This window comes from Erpetoichthys calabaricus, chromosome 6, assembly GCF_900747795.2.
Source record: "Erpetoichthys calabaricus chromosome 6, fErpCal1.3, whole genome shotgun sequence".
Classification (NCBI taxonomy): Eukaryota; Metazoa; Chordata; class Cladistia; order Polypteriformes; family Polypteridae; genus Erpetoichthys; species Erpetoichthys calabaricus.
Genome location: NC_041399.2, coordinates 88,835,349 through 88,857,335, shown reverse-complemented (window position 1 = coordinate 88,857,335; position 21,987 = coordinate 88,835,349). Strand labels below are relative to the sequence as shown.

General features: G+C 36.1%; 1 protein-coding gene across 3 annotated transcripts in view; it reads left to right on the top strand.

The window, feature by feature from the left end:
• Positions 1 to 21,987, top strand: part of LOC114653468 (cadherin-18) — a 1,070,530-nt gene that overhangs the window by 817,768 nt on the left and 230,775 nt on the right. For all 3 annotated transcript variants that reach the window (XM_051928932.1, XM_051928933.1, XM_028803814.2), the window contains one exon: positions 6,663 to 6,830. In XM_051928932.1, coding sequence (XP_051784892.1) covers positions 6,663 to 6,830 — 168 coding nt within the window. The remainder of the gene's footprint in view (positions 1 to 6,662; positions 6,831 to 21,987) is intronic.

Below are 21,987 nucleotides of genomic sequence, written 5' to 3'. Positions count from 1 at the left end.
AATAGTTTCCTATATTTTGTGATTTTTTAAAATAAATTAAAAACAGTAAAACAACAGGAAGTATAAGAAGACACAGCCATGACCAAGCAGAAAATATCATGGGATAATCTGCTCACCTATGAAAGGAGGATAAAGGGATCATAAATGGACCACAACAGAAAAATTTTAAAAAAGCATGATTAACAGAAAAGTGTATCAGGGGCTATAGCAAACAGTGATTTAAACTGGAGACACCATTAATCCACAATGCAGATAATTCAAGAAGATTTGAATTATAGAAGTCTACCAACTGTCCACAGTAACACACTCAGAATCCTGGGAGACAAGAACTAGTTTGGCAATAACAGCAGTTTAGCTGTATGGGGATTTAACAAAAGTATAGAAAGGTATAAAAGAAGAAAGGATTGAGGTAGTAACGGAGTATTTAAAGAAAGCAGAGAAGATAAAAAAAGCAAAGTGTGGAAACAAGAAACTACTCAAAAAAGCAAAAAACATCATCTATTAAACACAGTCGTGGGGTTGTTATGACTTGGGCATGAATGGCTGCCACAGGTACAGTATTGGCACACTTCTTTTCATTGATGACGTAATTGCTGATGGCAGTTGCACAATGCATTCTGAGGTGTTTAGAAACATGATATCTGCTCAAGTTCCAATAAATTTCTCCAAACTCATTGGGTGGCACTTCATCCCACAACAAGATAATGATTTCAAACATACTTCTAAGGCAACACAGGAGTTTTTAAAAGCTAAAAAATAGAACATTCTTCAATGGCCAAGCCAGTCACCCAATTTAAATCCAATTGAGGATACCATTCTTATACTGAAAAGAAAATTTAAAGGGACAAGCCCCCGAAACAAGCAGGAGCTGAAGATGGCTGCATTAGGGGCTTGGCAGAGCATCACTAGAGAAGATACTCAGCACATGGTGATGTCTATGAATCACAGACCTCAAACAGTCATTGCATGCAAGGGATATGCAACAAAGTTCTGTACTAAATATGACTGCTTTAATGTATAAAAACTGTTGTGATTTCTACATGGTGCAACCTAAATGTATGCAAATCCTTGAAGTCTTCAATATGCACTTTAATCATGTCTGAATTGTTTGATTTGTAATTGTAAACTGTGGAGCAGAGGGGTAAATCAAGGAAAAATGTGCCTTTGTCCCAAATATTATGAAGGGCATTGAATGTGAGACCAAATAAAACAAACAAGAAGACAGAGGCCAGAAAATGTGGAGAAAAGAGCCAGAAGTACAAAGTAGACACAATTAGCAAAGAAGATAAGTGGTAAAGCCCATCAGATGAAGGAGGGTAAAATCTATGCATAATTCTGCTTTGGGTGTTCTGCTAGTTGGGTTTCTTTAACAGTATCTAATATTGTAGAATATAGTGTTCCATAAGAGGAAGGGTCTCTGGACTAAAGACATACTCAGGAGATAGATTTGCAAGATGCTTTACTGGGTAATAAGTAAAAGGACAAAAGTGTTTTCTTTGGAGAGAAAGAAAAAGATGGAAGCTACAGCAGGATAGTTGGTAGCGGAGTAACTAGCAGAACCCCACATGTTTTGAGCACTGAAAGGAGTTGTAGATAGAAAAAGAAAGTTATGCTCTGGAAATTAAAACACACCTGTAAAAAGTTTGAAGCTGTTAAAAAGAGAAGTAATGAAAAAACAGAACAGATAACATTCAGTAGTAGTATTTTATATCATTTTTGCTTTCTGGTGGCCTGAAAAACAAAAGAAATTTGATACTAGGCAGAGGGCTTATAAAATTTGCATGGCCACTATACATGAAATGAACCTCCATAATCCCAAGGGCAAAGTTTGAAGAACACATCATCCAACTTGGCCATATATAGACAAGAAAAGAGGTAAGATTGTATTTCCCAGCACCTTCCTTAAGATCCAAAAATCTTACGTTGTCTCTTTGGACCTTTTCCTCCTTGTCAAAAAGTTTCATTTTTTAAGTTGCCAACCTCTTTCCTAAGCTTTTTCATTTCTGAGTCATGATAGGATACCATTGACTACAGAGATCAGAATTTACAGTAATTTTGCCTACTCCTTTTTAATTGTATTAGGTTCAACACGTATGTCTGTGTCTATTTTTGTATTTAGCATGTTAGATAGATAGATAGATAGATAGATAGATAGATAGATAGATAGATAGATAGATAGATAGATAGATAGATAGATAGATAGATAGATAGATAGATAGATAGATAGATAGATAGATAGATAGATACTTTATTAATCCCAAGGGGAAATTCACAATGTTAGCATGCTCAAGGAGAAATATTGGCAGAGCTTCTTTTGTGAGTTAAAAGATGAGACATATGTTCTCTGGTCTAATGAATGATATTAAGGTGATATTACGTAACATGTTTTCAGTGAAATATTTCAATATTAAGTATAGTCACAATATCAGATAAAGAGCCGTATTTCATGTGGGAAAACAGACCTCTAACTCTAGCCAGCCACCTCTGTGACGTGCTACATGAAAATCACAAATTAGTTCCTATACGATCTAAATAGTTGCAGTGCATGGTCATAAAGCTAATATTTACTGAATTCTAAATTAGTATGTAGAAAGTAATTCACTGTTCTGTTAACATTAATATAGTGATTATAGAAAATAGAATAAGAATACAATTTAGATCAAGTTGATTTAGATCAAAAGAGGTTTTTTAAAAAGATATTAAATCCCAATACACAAACTCCCTGAAATAAAATGCATTTCTTGGGGATAAATTGAAAAACTCAAAGAAAACCAATACTGACACAGAGAAGAAGTGATAATTTGCTGGAGACACTATGTAATCCAGAGAGAAGAAGTCATTATCCTGAACATGGGAGGCAACTGCATGGCTGTGCTGCCTTTAACAATAAACTACTGACAAACTTTGTGAATATAATATATTTTAATTCTACACATTCTATATAACTTACTGGTGGTTTCCTCTTATTTAATATTTTTGCATTCTTCTCCACATTTACTATTTTTTATTATAAATAAGCCTTTGTATTGACTTTTATTTATATTTAATGTCATCTTTCCATTATCAAATTAGTTTGAACATACTATGAGGCAAAACTGAAGCAAAATTAATCTGGTTAACCAATCATTACAACAATGCAATAGAAAACAACTGTTGGCAATGTTACAAGGTAAAAATAAACAAGATGTATTGTCTGATACAATGCCAAACTATCACATTTTATATAAACATTCCAGCCATTAAAATCAAGGATAAAAGTTTATATAGCTCAGGTATATATTGCAAAAAAAAAAAATAATAATAATTGTAGAACTGTTTCTTGCATAATTATAGAATGTTGTTTGTGGACATTTCTGTGTTCATGTTTAAAAAAATTTAAAAACACAAAACAAAACCATGTTACAAATTTAAAGAACACACATCCTTAAGGTTATTTCTCAAAGGTGTTTGGCGGGTATACTTTTTATTTAGGTTTACATTTAAGCGTGAGTTAAAAATTCAATTTAAATAAAATAAAATTCATTTAAAGTCAATGGCAATTTCCATTCATGAGGAAAGCATCTAAAGTACAATTCTTTTACAATTTTGCTGTATTATTATGTGTTATATTGTTTAATGTGTTTTAAATGTGTGCACATATGCTACATTTTTATTTAAGTTGTTTTTGTAAAGAAATCTCAGACTTTCATCTTAACAAATTTTCCTTAATGTTAAAGTGTGAAACTCACCCAACAAACCTTATAGCACTGAGATATAAACATTTCTTCCTTAAGTACTTTCGTCAATTTAATAATCTGATTAATCCAGTATAGTGATACATCTGTTCTGTGATGTACTGTATGTTATGGTGAATTGTGTGAAAAGGGAAAGTGATATAAAATTATATAATGAATATAAATTATTATGATTTAACCCTTAATCCTAAAAATAATAAACATCAGCCAGTGGATGAGAAGGCAAAATACAAATTGTTGGTAGAGTTGATTTGGATCACAATGAGTTCTGATGAACAGTGCACAATACAGCATTCAGTGTGGATTTGTTCCAAATGTTAACACTGAATACATCCAACAGAAAGTAACTACTGGACAAACAGAAATCAGCTTATCCACTTTAATAAAAGGACAAGTGTCTCTGTGTGTCTGTGTATTTGTGGTTTAAGAAGAAAAATGGTTTAGGAAGAAAAATTTAAAAATAGGCAAAACATGTAGATGAAGGGTGAAAAAAATCAAAAATAATAAAAATACCAAATTAGCATCTAAAAATAAGAAAATTGGTACTTAAACAGAATCAGTCTTTTCTGTTATACAAAGTTATATGCCAACAACAGCACCATGGTAGCAACTTTCTTACACTCACTAGGACTATATGAACAATGTTTATAACTGTAATTCCAATCGGCTGAGAACTTTGCATGGTGGGCAAAGGATGAGTGAAAATAATAATAAATCAATGCACACATTACAAAAACAATTTTTCAACACAACTAGGATAGAGTCGCTAAACCAGGCCAATGTGGTAGTGACTAACAGCATATTTTCCCAGCAGACACTTCGACTATAAGAGTGGCTAGTTTCCACCAAGGGGAAGGGGCGAAAATGGGTGTCCCTATCTCTCTCTCTCTTTCTCTCTCTCTGAACAGAAAAAGGCTACCATGAGGGAAAGGGATTGAGTGTGTATTATTATATCAGACTAAATGGACAATCCATGTATCAGATTAAAAAACATGAAATCTTTAATGATTACTTACAGTATATTTAACCCATCTTAGAAGGGTAGCACAGCTTCTGTTTTAATTATTTTTACAAAAGAGGATTAATTTTCACTTTGGTTACAAGATATTTCTTTTTTTCCCTTGCTATTACATCAGCCAAAGCTGAAATTTCAATAAGGGAGTGTAGACTTTTCGTAACCATTGTATATTGTGTTTATTATAATTTGATAATTTTACATGAATTGTTAGTGGCTGACAAATGTTTAGCATTCACATAAAAAGACAGTACATTTAAGCAACATTATGTTAAAATTTTCATTGCAAATAATAATACATTGTTACATTACAGACCATGCTCTCAGTCCTTTACAGGATTAGACAGAAGATGCTGGTTTACATTTTTCCTATTCTAATATAATGTAACTTGTGTGCAATTTGTTTTTATGTCATCCAATGCAGCTTTCTTCATATAATTTCAACAAATTAGTAAAGGCAAATGCTTTTGGCTTTCATGTGTATATGTATTGTGCTTTGCATTTTGTTACTTTAATACACTATCATTTTACACTTTTTAGCTCTTTGAAACAATTGGTGTCCATCTCTGCCAGCATACGTTACACAAGAATCAAATAAGCTAGTGTGGCAGGTGGCTGGCATCCATGCCCAGCCGGGACGCCCCTGCACACTATATTCAGGGGGAGCAGCACTGAACAGTGCAATACCTCCCCCTGGACACTAGATGGCCACCCCCCTGGGGTGGAGCAGTGCCTCAGTTTCCCACAGGGCTCCCTGGGAGTTGGAGTTGGGTGCAACCCTGTTGGATCCTGCAGGCACCGCCAAGGGGTGCTGTGTTTGGGACTCCTGAGCAGCAGATTCATCACACCCAGAAGTGCAGCTGGAACTCGGTGATCAAGCACCTGGAGCACTTCCGGGTGAACTATAAAAGGAGCCAGCAACCACCACTCAGTGGCCAGAGTCGGGTGGAGGAGGACAAAGTTGGTTGGGAGGACTGGTGGTGCCAAGGAGAGGAAAGTGCTAGTTGTACTGGTGTGATTAGTGCTGGAATTGTGTATTACCTGTGGGTCACCGGGAAGACGTGTGCCCACAGTGGAAGAAAATAAATAGTTTATTTTATTGTACACGTGCCTCCGTGTCATTCTGTGCCAGGTCAGACGCTATATAGCGTCAAGCTTACACTAGAAAAAACGTCTTTATTGGAAGTGAACTAGAAGCATGTGACTGAGGTCATTTCATTTTCATTTAATGTTACAAGATAGCTGTAACTATGAATAAGATACCATACATTTAAGCATTGTTAGCCATTTCTTGTTTTTTTTGGTTTTTTTTTTTTTCCGAAATGTACAATAATTTGATTTAATCCTCAGATTTTGTCTTTTGGAAGATGGACAATTCTATAGTGTTTATTGAAAAAAATAGAATGTATTACTGCGGTGGGTTGGCACCCTGCCCGGGATTGGTTCCTGCCTTGTGCCCTGTGTTGGCTGGGATTGGCTCCAGCAGACCCCCGTGACCCTGTGTTCGGATTCAGCGGGTTGGACAATGGATGGATGGATGTATGCTTATTCTTGATATCTGTTTAATCTGATAATTGTTCCTTTGTACTTTGGTATGATGAATTAAAGGCTATTGTTAAAATAAATAACATACATTATTTAAGCAACATCGTCTAACACTTTAGGTATGTCTATTTGCCAAATACATTCCAATTATAGTGGTTTAGCTAAGATCTTCATTAGAAAAGTAAAAAGTATTTGGAGACTAGGATACTTTGTGGTAATTGCCTTTAGACTAAGCAAACTAATTAGTGAAATCAATATGTTAAGATACAATTTATAGTAATACTGAATATAAATTTAATGAACACACACACTCTAAAAGAAAGGTGTATGTCTTATTAATATACGGTAACAAACACTTTCTCTTTCAGGTGTCATCAGGACTGCCTTAGCAAACATGGATCGGGAAGCCAGAGAACAGTATGCTGTTGTTATTCAAGCCAAAGACATGGCAGGACAAATAGGAGGCCTATCTGGATCAACCACCATAAATATTACTTTAACTGATGTCAATGACAACCCTCCTAAATTTCTTCAAAGTGAGTATCAACAGATATTTATTCACTAAAGCAAAGAAAAGGCTCAGATCAGTAATAATAAGGAACTGTATAAACTAAAATGCTTGCATTATACAATTCAAATAAAACATTAAGACAAAAGTTATTGGAGTCATTAACTTGTTTTTTTGAGCTTATATCTACTTTTAAAACCTTTTAATTCTTTATCTTTGCTATTATCTTGTGTTGTTAACTCCAGTATTAAGGATGACATCCACTTAAATGTTTGGGAATGGATATTGCTATCTTTTTTATAGCTACCCATAATTATACTTCTTTATAGACAGCATGATGAAAGTATTCATTTGGATGTTCACAGCTCATTTTTTTGCCTCTCTGCTTCAGCTGCAGCTGTGAATAAACACTGCCTTATATTTCAACCTTTATTTTCCAACTTCTATTCCAAACTGAATTTTATGTTCCCAGAATTGGAATGGAAGAAATATAATGTTGAACACATTTCTCTTACCTGATGCAGGAAACACATCAATGTGGATTTTACTGTCTAATACAGATAATTTAGGTGTATGTTTGAAACATACTAACTATCCTGATGCAGACTTAAAATAAGTAGCACGCCCATCCTGCTTTTTTCTCAGCCAGTCCCACTATTCCTCAATTGTCACTTATTTTCAGCATTTTATTCAGTAGTGTTTCATATTTTTCTCTTTAGTGAATAATAATTAATTGACATCAAATATGTGAGATAGCCAAATTGTTTTGACGTCATAGGGGTACATCTTCATGGAACAAAGCCATATGAGCCAGCATTGTCCCAAATGAAAAATAAATCACATGTATTTTCTTTTTCTTTTTTGTTTTTACCATTGGGGAATTGCTTTATGATATCACCATTCTGCTATTTTTGGATTTTAGTCATTTTGAAGTCTTCTATTGGTGATGGGCATTGCTACACGCATTAGTATGTATGTATAATGTTAAATGTCTGTGGTCACATAGCAGCCATTTATGTCAGACCAAGCCGCATGCTGTATTACTGTCTGTTTGCAAACAAAAGACCTTTTGTTGCACCTGACAAAAAAAGGTGTTGGCAGTTTTCCTAAAAACACATTGATTTTTGGTTTTACTATGTTTTGTGTTCAACTACAAACTCATGCAGCCCTTCTGTTTTGGTTGTTGATGTCTTAACCATTGATAAATTAACCTCTGCTCTGTCTGGAGTATCTTCTTGAATTGCTACAAATTAAGACCTCCACGTCAGTTATTCAGATCTATTGAACCCTTTTTATGAATTTATAAATTGGACATAAAAGGCATGTTATGCTATCACAGCTGTTACTCTCTCTTTTAAAGAAAGAATGATGAAATGTCAGGTTTTCAGATGTTTCTGGAATGCAATAGCCACTTTTTTGTGATTAGATGTTTAGTAGTGTTTAAATAACATTGATGAGCAATAAAAGTAATAATCAGCAGGTTTCTTTATGCTCTTTTTTGTGACCGGATATTTATTGGATTTTAAATAACATTGATAAGCAATAAAAAATAATAACCATCAGGAATGTTTTAAAGAAAATAACTTATAAGAACACAATAATAATAACAATAATAACATTAAAAATGAATACCTGCAAAATTTTCCCTGATAAAAAAGGTAAAAAGAAAATTATCTGAACAAAACCTAGGAGGGAAACTCAGCCTGGACGTCAGGTTTTGTTGAGATAGATTTTATATTGAAGGAACAAGAGAGTGATGGCAGGTCATCTGATTCTACAGACACTGCACCAGAGCATGTCAATTTGTAACATGGATCAAATGACCCATTGATACATTGCTGCTGAGAATTCCAGAAGAATAAGGTTCAAAAATGAAGCTTGCCAAGACATAAAGGAGTGAAATGAAACTTTGCACAGACAAGCATATAGAGATGCTACTGGTCTACAGGCAGAGTATACAGAGTTACAAAAGTTGTTAAGTAGATGGGAGGGAAAAGCTGAAAATAGGGAAACATTGCAAGTTTTAGTAATAGACGATATTCCAGTCCCTGAGGTCCAAGTAAAAGAAAAAGGGAGACCTTGGACCTCAGGGACTGGAATGTCTGGCGCTCAGCATTGTTAAAAGTGTTGCCAAGAGTCGATATGCTTAGGGAGGCCCAGGAGGGAAGTGAAATGGGATGACCACCTATATGTAAAGCAAGATTTTTGAAGATGGAAGTGTCTGAATGCTATTTTAGGCAATAATCTAAAAATATGTCAACCCTGTGCCATAAAGTCAACATGCACGAGAATAAAAGTCCCAAATTGGTAGAAGAATGAGATTTTAATTTTAGAGCTGTGAAGGTGGAAGAGAGAGTTAGGGGTTTGGGGGCAGTCATACTGGATTCAACACTAAATCAAGAAGAGGTATACAAAGGAGTATTACAGTATTTTGTAATGTTAGGAAGATCTCAACACAGTCATGATACCAGGAAAGAGCATTGACTAAAGAATGTATTTAATGGCAGATTTTGTCTAACTGATTTTATATCCAAACAGATTCTCAAAAGACTTAAATACCTTAAATACATGGAGAAGATTAAACAGAGCATTACCTAGGTATAATAAGATATCATCTGCACATAATGATATTTTATGGAGAGAACTAATAGTGGTACTTGGGATGATTCATTTTTGGGAACAAAGGGCAAAGAGCAGAGGCTCCAGAGACAGATTAAAAAGAATGAAGGACAGATATAGTATCCAGTCTGGCACCTTTGATCTGAAATCTGAAAGGGGTAAGAAAAGCTTGAATATGTGAAAATAACAGCCATCGGTAAGGAATACAGTGTTTGAATAATATTAATAAAGCCTTTGCCAAATCCCATTGGTCTCATAACGCATTACAGGAAATTTCAGCACATGTGTAAATGTGACACACATTATCAGTAGCCTGACAAAAAAGATTGAAATATGTTCAATTATGGTGGATTAAATTGCGAATTACTAACTACAATTGTTTTGCAAGAAGTTTGGTTAGTACTTTCAATGAAATAGGAAGATAGCTGGAACAATCGTATGAGACCTTACCTGTTTTAAAGGAAAGGGAAATTAGGGCAGAATTAATTGTAGGGTTCAATATGAATATGGAACTGAAGGTGTTTTAACATTTATAGATAAAGATTGCTTCCAAAATGTCAAATTACCTCAGGGAACAAACAGGTAGGGTCTGGGATTTGCCCTGAATTTAATTGAATCAAGGGCCATTTTCTGCTTACGCAACAAAATTTGGGAATCCAGCATGACAACAGACAACTTGGGAAGAGATAGGCTTTCCAAAAAAAATATTTTTGCAGAAGAATGTTTTGAGCTTTCAAGAAAAAGACCATACTAGAACTCACAGAAGCAGTTATAATCTGTTAAAATTAGAACCTAATTTATTTTTAATGGCTTCAGTAGAGGTAAGTGAATCGCATCTCTACAATTTCAACATCATTAATATACTAGGTTTTATACTCGTCACATTTGTACCATGTGAGAGTACAATGAATCTCAAAATTAACCCTTTCAATCAGCAAAAAGTTGAATTTATAGCTTGGAAATCTATAGTTTATAATTAGGATGTACCACACTGGAGCATGAATCTTCCATTCCCAAGAGATGCTGTTTGAGGTCATTTTGTTTTAAGTTGGCATATATGCACTTAAGTTGCAGTAAACACTATTGTGAAGTCCCTGAGTTCAAGTTGATTGATAAAATGTAACCCAACATGACAGAAATTTTGCACGGAATAGCAGCTACAGTGAGATGTTGTTAATAGCCATCATGTGGCATGGGGTGAAAAACTGTGGGAAAAAAATTGGACTGTGGACACCCTGTGATCAGTCAATAAGGCTAATTCCAGTATATGGAGGCTGATTGAAAAATAATCAGTCCATACCTGTATCTCTTTCAGGGAGGTAGACATGGGAATGCTGTGCATGTGTTAGTGAACAGCATACATCGACATGTGTGTACGTGTAGTTAGATCACCGCATTCTTCATTTGTCCTGTACCAGCGAGTGGAAGCACCTCATACAGTATGTATAATCATGGCGGATGAGGAAGATGTTTCTGTGAGACTACAGCAGAGGTGTGTGATTAAATTTTACGTTAAGCTTGGGAAGAAAGGTAAAGAAACTCTTGACATTCTACAGCAAACATATGGTGATGAAACAGCAGAAGGCCCACTTTATGCAAACTGTCGGTATCATTTGGCAAACCATTCAAATGGACACAACGCATTGTGACAGAGGAACTAAAAATTCATCGCGTGTGCACCAGGTGGGTACCTAGAAATCTCACAGAAGAGCAGATGATAATTCAAAAACCTTAAACTTCAGGACTCTGGACTAGATGAGTTCTAGCTGGTGAATATATCTGGTATAGTAATATTTAATTTTGGAGCTAAAGCTGCAAAGATTAGGAAAGACCACAGTCAACAGCCTTTTCGATGAAAGGCATCACCACCTTCAACATTTTCTTTAATACCAAGGATAAGGTTTTTTTTTTTTTTTGGTTTCAGTCTCTCAGCTCATTAGAGGTATGAAACCTGATGCTCCATTGATTTTATTTAGCATTATGAGAATCACCTTATTTTTGAATGTGCCAAGCTCCCTTGAAATCTTTTTTTTTTTTTGCTTATACTTAAACTCATTAACAGACTGATGAATTGCAGCAAGGTCTTTGCTAAAAGCAAGCCGTAAAATTGTAATCTTGCTTGAGGCAAACTTTTTCAAGTCTGTGCACATGCATTTTGGAATCAGCAGTGTCTTCTATAGAAGAGGCCTCAAAATAACAGGCTTGCAACTTCCGAGAGGGACCTTCTGCCGGAGGGATACTCCAGTTTAAGGTCAGTAAAATGCATAATTTTATTTCTGGTAGGAACATGTAAGTAAAATTGGGAGAAAAGTGGGCACCACAGGAGAGCTGTACTAGCTAGAGTCACTGAGCACTTGGGAACATGTAACTTATTTTAGTTTTGTTTTAGCTATTTTGCAGTATTAGTTCTCTTTTTTCTAATAAAGATACTTTATATATAGATTTTACAGCATTCTGGTGTTTTCTTTGGTTTTCAGGAGCTAGTTATTTTATACAGATGCTTATGTGTTACCATTTAGTATCTGTTAGTATCATGTTAGTGAAGCAACCTCTTACAATAATTTGTTCTTCTCTAGCAATATTTTTGCAGGATTGCTTTTAACTTGTTAAAGTTTTTGCAGCTCATGCCTTTTTTTTCTCAAGTCATTGCTAATTTGACTAAAGCAACTTTGTGTCATAATTAGTATCATCAGAAAAACATGTTTCTGTATATATAAAGCCATAAGACGTCTAGCATCCATTTCCAGGCTTGTTGTCCAGTGTCCACAAGAGGGCGGCAATGTTCGATGAACAGAGGAAACATGATGCACAAAGAAAGACAAATGTAAGGGCTAGAATATTTGATGATCAAAGGGAATGACATGCACAAAGAAAGATGGGGGTGTAAGAGCTAGCATATCCTGTGAATAGAGGTTCACAAATGCACAAGGTGATCGAACCAGATGTACATTCCATTGTACCATTAAGCCTATTTTAATAAATGGCCGTTCGCTGTGCTAGTTTGTAAATATTATGTTACTTGTGTTACAAATCTTTGAAGATGTTCATGATTTGCAAGTATAATAAATCACAATTATTTAGTTTTTTACCATGTCATAATTAGTTGTCTTATACAGCTGTGTATTGAATGTGGTAAAATAAGCACTTTACTACAATGGTGAATATGGGATGAAATGTGAGTTTGTAAAGAGAACATTCAAAATATGCAAGCAGTTTTCCTGTGCCATAGTTTGAAATGCCCTAGTCTTCATAACAAAACTTACACATTTGTTTTCAGTAAAAAACACAGCATAATTAAAGCAAAAATGTGCATAAATACATAACTCTACATTTTGGTTCAAAAATGGCTATCAAAGCTAGAATGTGTTGACAGAAATATTTAAAGAATTAATTCTTCTGACTAGAGACAGGTATATATTTGACCATTTAAAGCTTTAATAGTAATGGTTTGCCTAGTTAAGACTCCTAGATATGTGAAACGGAAAGATTAAGCTGTTCAGATTGAAACAGATCAGATTTATGATTTGCAGGAAATAGCATATTTTTATTCAAATTTATCTTGAACCCCCAAATCATCTGATATCCTTGAATTATCTACAGCACGTGGATATGAAAAAGTATAATTAAATATTGTACTATATCAATATAATAAATGTACAGTGAAACCATTCTTCTTGCATTTCCCTTCAAGATATCCCAAACAATTGCATTATTGCTCTAACCCAAGAAGGTTTAAGGCAATAGCAAGATATGAGGCAGAAATAGATATTCTTATCTAATACAGTCTAAGAGCAATAAACTTTTAGTTTGTACAATGTAATTGTTACTCACTTAAACTTCTGTTTATATTAAAAATATAAAAATTCTAAATTCTAATTATATCTTCAAAATGGTTGCCATTTACTAGTAACAAATGTCACAGCTGGAATTCATGGACATTACATTGCCAAAAGTAAATATTTGCCTCTCAAAAGGTATATAATCATCTTCCAACAGGTACAGTTACACTGAACATGCAACTTAATGAAACTTAAAAAGGTCTAAAATGTCCCAGTATGTTATGTACATGAGTGTGTCCTATGATGAGCTGGTGACCTGTCCAGGAATGTTTCCAGCTAGAGACTCTTAAGCAACTCTAAAATTAATTAGCAAGTGGTGTCCATTTTAAATCCTGAGAGAGTTGTTAGTGTAGTTCTCTGAATACAATCAGTATGTTGAGCATACTATACAATATTATTATAAAATATAAGTATGTATATTCAGGGACATTACATTACTTATTAGGGCTTGGGACTTCAACTAATAGATGTAAGGAATATTTATCCTAAATGTTATCAGCTTGTGTCATCATTTGCCAGTCAGATCACCTGCCAGTACTCCTACATCCAGCTTACAAAAGAGACTGGTGTGTGAGGAGCTGGTAATGAAACTGGTCCAGCTGATTTAAAACTCTAGCAGACTATAATGGTGGTGAACAAAAATAACCTTAAAAGGTACCTAATAGGGCGGCATGGTGGCGCAGTGGGTAGCGCTGCTGCCTCGCAGTTGGGAGATCTGGGGACCTGGGTTCGATTCCCGGGTCCTCCCTGCGTGGAGTTTGCATGTTCTTCCCGTGTCTGCGTGGGTTTCCTCCAGGCGCTCCGGTTTCCTCCCACATTCCAAAGACATGCAGGTTAGGTGGATTGGCGATTCTAAATTGGCCCTAGTGTGTGCTGGGTGTGTTTGTGTGTGTCCTGCGGTGGATTGGCATCTTGCCCGGGATTGGTCCCTGCCTTGTGCCCTGTGTTGGCTGAGATTGGCTCCAGCAGACCCCCGTGACCCTGTGTTCGGATTCAGCGGGTTGGAAAATGGATGGATGGATGGAGGTACCTAATATATCCATTTTGAAGCAGCAAATGTTTAAATGTAAGGAAAAACATCTTTTGCATTTCTAAGGTATGCTAATGACAACAAAACATACATGTAAGTAATTATTTTTTATCACAATTATTTCTTGTCACAATCCTTCATGCAGGAATGGAATATCCTTGCACGTTTCATTTAAGCAGCAGCCAGTATGAAAGAAGGCACAGTTCAAACAAGGAGTGCAGAAAACTATTAAGAAAAGCAAGCGTCTGTAGCTGTTAAAAACATTGTACATACCCAGGATGTGAAAATAAAATGAAAATAAAAAAAATTAAAGTGAGATGTAGACACCCCAGATGAACACCTCTGGAAAGCAGATTCATGAGTTTGTGGTACACATTTTTCTAAGCATGATTATTTCTAGGCAATGTTACTGATCAACATTTTCTGAATTGAATAGTATGGCTGTACAGCAGATCCTATTAGAATATATACTGTGAAGTCAGCATTTCTTTGGAGTAGGGAGGCAAGAGATGAATCTCAGAAAACACCAACACAAACTCCATAAAGTCACTTAGAGCTTTGAGGCCAGTGCTGGACCAAATAGGTGGGAGGAAAGCTGAAAGGTTCCTCTTAGCAGCATAGCCATGTATGTTTTGATGATTCATATATGGTTTTCTCTTTTGTATGAAATATTCAGAGTATGCTACTGCATTAATATAATCTTATCTTATATATTTTCTTTACCCCTATGCAATGTACCAAAGTGAGAAGTTTAATGCACAAAACAAAGCATTAATTTTTGTTTTTCTGACCCACTATAGTGAGTATACATGTGTGTTTTAGGATTTTTTCCAAGCTTTTGGTTCTGAATTTCCAGAATATACTTTGGGGTCATCTAAAGGAATGACAGTCTTGGCAGAATAAATGTTGGGGTGCCAACTAAGCCATACATGTTTACTTCAATTGGAAAAAGAAAGCATACACGCTGTGATGTCAAAATATAATAAAATAACACCCTCCAGTTAACTTGGGGCAAAGTAATTTAGAGGTTCTTTCAAGTTATAGGAGAGCTCCTTCTCTCTGGTTGTGAAGTAATGCATCCTTCCAGGTGGTCGTGCTTTTATTGCCTGTGGACCAGGAGAGGTGTAGTCAGTTGCTCTCACTGGGCGGTTTCTTGGTACTGTGGAGAAAAAGGAAGAGACCACAATTAGTGGCAGTGCCCCCTCTCAGTCTAGGGAATAACTGCATACCTGGGAGGAAAATGAAGGGCGACCCTCTGATGTGCATATGTGAGAACTTCTAACTTGTTAGCCATTTTATGTCAGGTCACAGTAGTCAATAAATCCTTGAACATTTCTTTTACTTGCATAGTAGCATTTGAGTAATTGAAAAGATGCTTATGAAGAACATACTTAATTTATATTTAAATAGACAAGAACTTATTTAAATATATCCACTTCATAGAACGAAATTATAGATCTCAATAAATAATTATTGGTATATGTAAATCATTTAAAATATGTTTAAATGCCTTATACATCTCTTATTTAGTAGGGTGTTTAAATATATCTTTAAACCATTAGAAATATCTTGAAATATTTTTCAGGTAATGAGGTAGTGAGCTCTAGTCTAAAAATGTAAAATGAATACAGTAATCTTTTTGACTGAATTATACATATGACAGTTACCCTTAACTTAATACAAAAAATAGTTAAATGTTGGAATATTTTAAAATCTGTAATTGTAAAAAAATCACAAAATGTGATGTATTTAAAAAGTTCTTGTTCAAAATTACCCTATAGGAACACAATATTTGTTTTGCTGGCAAATACAACAAGAAGCATATGAATAGATATCTGTCCTCAAAAGAAATATATATATATATATATATATATGTATAACATTTACATTTATGCCACATAACATTTTCATTTTAATTTGCTCTCCAACATTTGCTTTCAGGTTTTATCTTCATAAAATCTAATGGACCTCTGACCTTACTGCCTTCTGCTATCTCTTTTCTTCTTGTTTTTCATGGATTGTTTTGATCGTATACATTGGGACATGATTAGAGATACCTCATCAGATATGAATGAATATGAAACCCTTGGAACCGGATTCAACAAAAAGTTTGGACAGCCATGTGTCTATGAAAGTAATCTACTTTTTTCTTAAAAAGAAGTCATGGATCTTCAAAGACATCTGCAAATTACACATTTCAGAGTATATGGGAATATACAAGAATCATAAATTACCAATGGAAGCTGCTAAAATTCAGGATAAGATGGAAACTACGGATCACAGTGCTTGTCACGCATGCAAAGTTTGGATTACGAAATGAAGTGTCATCCTGTCGCTTCCTCTTTTTCTCTCCCAGAAGAACATAACACTTTCTATGTTTGTTTTTATTGTGAGAACACGGCAAGTGTCGGCACCAATGATTGATTCATCTTTCTCTATTTTTGTGGATTAAGTAATTACGATCTTATTTGTCATCTATAAAGCATGAGTTTTGAGTGAAATTTCTGGATGTAGTACTCCGAGGATGTCATATCCTTTGCACATTATTCCATTCTGTCACTGATAGATAATTAAAACTGCTATGCCAGAGTACTGTTTATGGGTGACACATTTAACACTCATGTACCATCAAAGCTGATCAACAAACTCCTGGACTTAGACCTCAGTGCCTGCTGCTGAAAATTGGATATAGGACTACCTAACTGGTTGCACGTAGTACGTATTAATTGGTAATATCACTTCCTCTCAATGGTCATGGCCAGGAATTAATTTCAGACACTGGAAGAGAAAGTACATTAATCATAATCAGTGTGGATAGTGTACTGCTTTAAAATATGCATGGTGCATTCAAACTGAAAATCTTCCTACACGCTACATCTATGCTCCCTTTACAATGATCATCAGCACAGGTCCCCCAAGTTTGTGTGCTGAGTCCTCTGCCATGGTCCTTGTTCACCTATGACTCCGTGTCCAGACACAGCTTCAGTTCCATATCAACAGAATATTGTTGAGGGTATCAGCATGCTTTAAACGATGAGTTTAGTATTTTTGAAGTTGACTTTTTTTACAGTCATGCCATACTATCATTTTTCTTGATACTAGTGGGGTTAAGTGAAATATTGTTTTTAATTAAGAAAAAAGAGAAAAGTGTCTCCCCCAGGGCTTATCATGGCAGTCTACAGGGCTGTAGAGCAAATCAGAAACAAAAATCTTAGTAAAGTACCACATTTATTTACATTGAAGTGAAAAAGGTTCCAAAATCATATAAGGTATGCTTATAACAACAAAACAAACTTAAAAATAATATACAAATATACATACATATACATATATTGTGATATTGGTGCTTGGTTGGTGCCGACCCGACACAGACTGACAATGGAGGCAAGGGTAAAATAAACAAAAGATTTATTTTTTCTTCACCTGTGGGGCACGTCTTTCCCGTGAACCCCATAGGCACAACACAGTCCTCAAAACACACAAAGAAAAATCACCCCAAATCACACTCTTTGTCTTCCACTCCTCCCAGGACAGCTTTGTCCTCCTCCTCCCAACTCTGGCACCCTGAGTAGTGACTGCAGGCTCCTCTTATAGCCCACCCAGAAGTGCTGCAGGTGCTTGTTGACCTACTTCTGGCTGCACTTCTGGGTGTGGTTGCGCTCCCATCTAGACGAGCTCGTTAAGCCGTGCAGCTCTATGCAGCTCCCCCTGGCGGAGGCCACGGAGCCCAACCAAGATGAGCTCCGGTGTTTAATGAAAGTGGCCCCGACGCAACCCGGGGGGGCTGCCAACAAAGGTTCCAAGGAACATAGCGTGGCTCCCATGGCTGCTCCCCCGGATCTAGTGAAAAAGGGGCGCATGGGCCCCGGCCGTCTGCCACAATATATATATATATATATATATATATATATATATATATATATATATACTAGCAAAATACCCGCGCTTCGCAGCGGAGAAGTAGTGTGTTAAAGAGGTTATATAAACATATATATACATAAACATAGTGTATATACATAAATATATACATATACACATTCACATATATATACATATATCAACATATATATACACATACATATATATATATATATATATATATATATATATATATATATATATATACACACACATGCAGACACATATACATATATATACATATACATATTTGTATATCTACATACATACACATATATCTATCTATCTATCTATATATATATATATATATATATATATATATATATATATATATACACACATATATATATACACACATATATATATACACATACATATATATATATATATAGCTGATTAGCCAGTGGATTCGCTCACTGAGTGCAAGAGAAAAAAATAAAATGTATGTATAAAATAAGTTAAATTGCCAAATTTATTTTTCCACAAATAAAGAGCACTTACAATAACATAGAAATCAATATAAACAACATTAACATCATTATCATTTGAGAATATGAAGTAATATATAAGAAGCACATTGCATATAAATATAAATTATTAAACATTAAAATGTTCTTCTATAAAATAGTACCGTGGCTATTAGTTTGTCTGTCCAGGATTTTAAATCAGCTGTAGCTCGCAAACCGTTTCACCTATTGACTTGAAATTTGGTACACAGATACTACGTCACGTCTACTATTCGCTTTCCCACACATATGAACACATATATATATATATATATATACACACATACATATACACACACATACACATATATACATATACATACATAGTGCGTTGCAACACGGGCTGTGATTGTTACATGGGAGGGAGACGACAAATCACAGCTTCCCGCTTTGTAATCGGGCTTGTGATTGCTGCTTTGACGGATGTCCAGATCCCACAGTATTTCCCCTTAGGAGAGGCGTTAGGCAAGTGTAATTGAATAGCGGTGGTGCAAGTTATTACTCTTTTTATCTTTATTTTATTTTATTGTAGAATCAAGTCACAGCTGCGCGCACCAGTGCGTGCGTGGCGGATGCGTACGGCTGATGTTTTCATTGTCTACCACCTTCGCTAATCATTCTTGAGGCAGATTGAAGACTTAACTGCCAGCTTAACTGAAAAATTAAAGAAAACATACTAAGTTTTAAAAGAAATCAGTTTTAACGGGAAAAGATGCCGACGAAAGAAGAGAAGCAGCGGGACGCTAGGGTCAAGAGCTGCTCATTAAGCAGCAAGCGCATCAACCTCTGAGCAAACGAATGGTAAACGTACAGAGAAAGAGGATAAATACTATGAATGGTCATGTCAAGTGTATTCACTCCACGTTATCGTGGAGTGCGCTGTTACTGGTATTTTGATAAAAGAATCTGAATAACATATAAGAATCGTATAAATTATTAAGGGCGGCACGGTGGCACAGTGGGTAGCGCTGCTGCCTCGCAGTTGGGACACCTGGGGACCTGGGTTCGCTTCCCGGGTCCTCCCTGCGTGGAGTTTGCATGTTCTCCCCGTGTCTGCGTGGGTTTCCTCCGGGCGCTCCGGTTTCCTCCCACAGTCCAAAGACATGCAGGTTAGGTGGATTGGCGATTCTAAATTGGCCCTAGTGTGTGCTTGGTGTGTGGGTGTGTTTGTGTGTGTCCTGCGGTGGGTTGGCACCCTGCCCAGGATTGTTTCCTGCCTTGTGCCCTGTGTTGGCTGGGATTGGCTCCAGCAGACCCCCGTGACCCTGTGTTCGGATTCAACGGGTTGGAAAATGGATGGATGGATAAATTATTAAACAGTAAAACATTAACATTTAAGAAGTAAAGATACATTGAGTACTACTGTAGTGCTTTCGGGTATAGTACATTTTTTGTTTGCCCATTACATGCATAAATGTATACATTTTTTGGTGTACCTACCCAAGAACAGGCGACATGACCTGGCAGTTAAAAATTTATCGCTCCAGCAATTTTAACTCTGTTACAAAGTCATCTAATATGGTATTGCAAACGGCAGCGGGAGCGTTTCTATAAACTCAATTTAAACTTACTGTTTACACCGTGCTTTGAAGATGCATAGTATGCGACACGTGTTTCGCCGTAATTGTGAGCTCATCAGGAGTACACAGTCACTGCACTCCCTTACGGGAATCGATCCTTGGACGTAGAGGCGAAGCCCCTAACGTTGTGCCACGGCGTGAGGTTCGTTCATTTGACAGCATGTAGATCGGGGTAATTACATTGCAGGCATTCGTAGTGTGATTCACAATCTGATTGTATGGGTGGTTACCTACCAGGTAACGCTTGTGGTTGGTGAGCAAGTCGGCTAACTTCTGCCACGGTGCCCTCTTTCAGTTGCGAGAAGCAGATCATACAATGGTTGAAATAGTTTAATATATATAGCAAAATCACCGCGCTTCGCAGGGGCGAATATGGTATTGCAAACGGCAGCGTTTCTATAAACTTAAAGTTACGGTTTATACCGTGCCTTGTTTCATATTCTTTTCCTACCTTATCAATTGCGTAATGTGTTTTTTGAACAGGTTTGATTAATGCAAGTGATCACTCCTGCTGCGTTCAGTCACTTCACGTGAGCCACTCTCTTGTGTGATGTTGCGATGTCCATGGCTTTATTTAATGTTAGCTAAGACCCGGCAGTTAAAAGTTTCTCGCTACAGCAATTTTAACTCTGTTACAAAGTGATGCAAACTGTCGTTTATACCTCGTGTCTTCTCATTAAACTTGTATCTCGCGAATATGGCATTGCAAACGGCAGCGGGAGCGTTTCTATAAAGTTAAGGTTACGGTTTACACCGTGCTTTTTTATACCTCGTGTCTTCTCATTAAACTTGTATCTCGCGAATATGGTATTGCAAACGGCAGCGGGAGCGTTTCTATAAAGTTAATTTAGACTTACGGTTTACACCGTGCTTTTTTATACCTCGTGTCTTATGAAGATGCTTGTATGCGTCACTCACTCGCTTCTTATTGTTTCGCTGCCTTGTCAATTGTGTAATGAATGTTTTCTTCTGCGCTCTTTGGGGCTCCTCCTTCTTTTCTACGTACTGAGTTCACAGTCAGTTCACGTGATTACGTGGGAGGCGTGATGACGCGACACGCAACTCAGTCTCCTACAGCCATCTTGCTGCCTACCATTACAGTATATGGACAAAAAAGAGGTTCCAGTTATGACCATTACGCGTATAATTTTGAAATGAAAACTGCCTAACTTTTGTAAGTAAGCTGTAAGGAATGAGCCTGCCAAATTTCAGCCTTCCACCTACACGGGAAGTTGGAGAATTAGTGATGAGTCAGTCAGTCAGTCAGTCAGTGAGTGAGTCAGTCAGTCAGTCAGTGAGGGCTTTGCCTTTTATTATTATAGATATATATATATATATATATGGACTTTTCATGTAAACAACAGCCAGTACAATAGAAGCCACAGTGCAAATATAAAGTACTGGAGTGGAATACTATACAATAAAGCACAATATTAACTTTCAGCTAAAAAAAAAAATTACAATTTGAAAGTAAAATGATAAATTTTAATCTGTATAGTTTCCATCAGTCAACATATGTTAGATGTTGATACCTCAATTGAAGAACTTTGGAAAACAAAAGGAGAATCTTGGGAATCTCCATCACTAACAGTGTAGAATATGCAAATTCCATTTGCTACTTTGAGGAATCAGATATAAGCTTTGTACTTTTGCACCTAACAAGTTAAAAAAAAATGTATTCTTAGAAAAATCC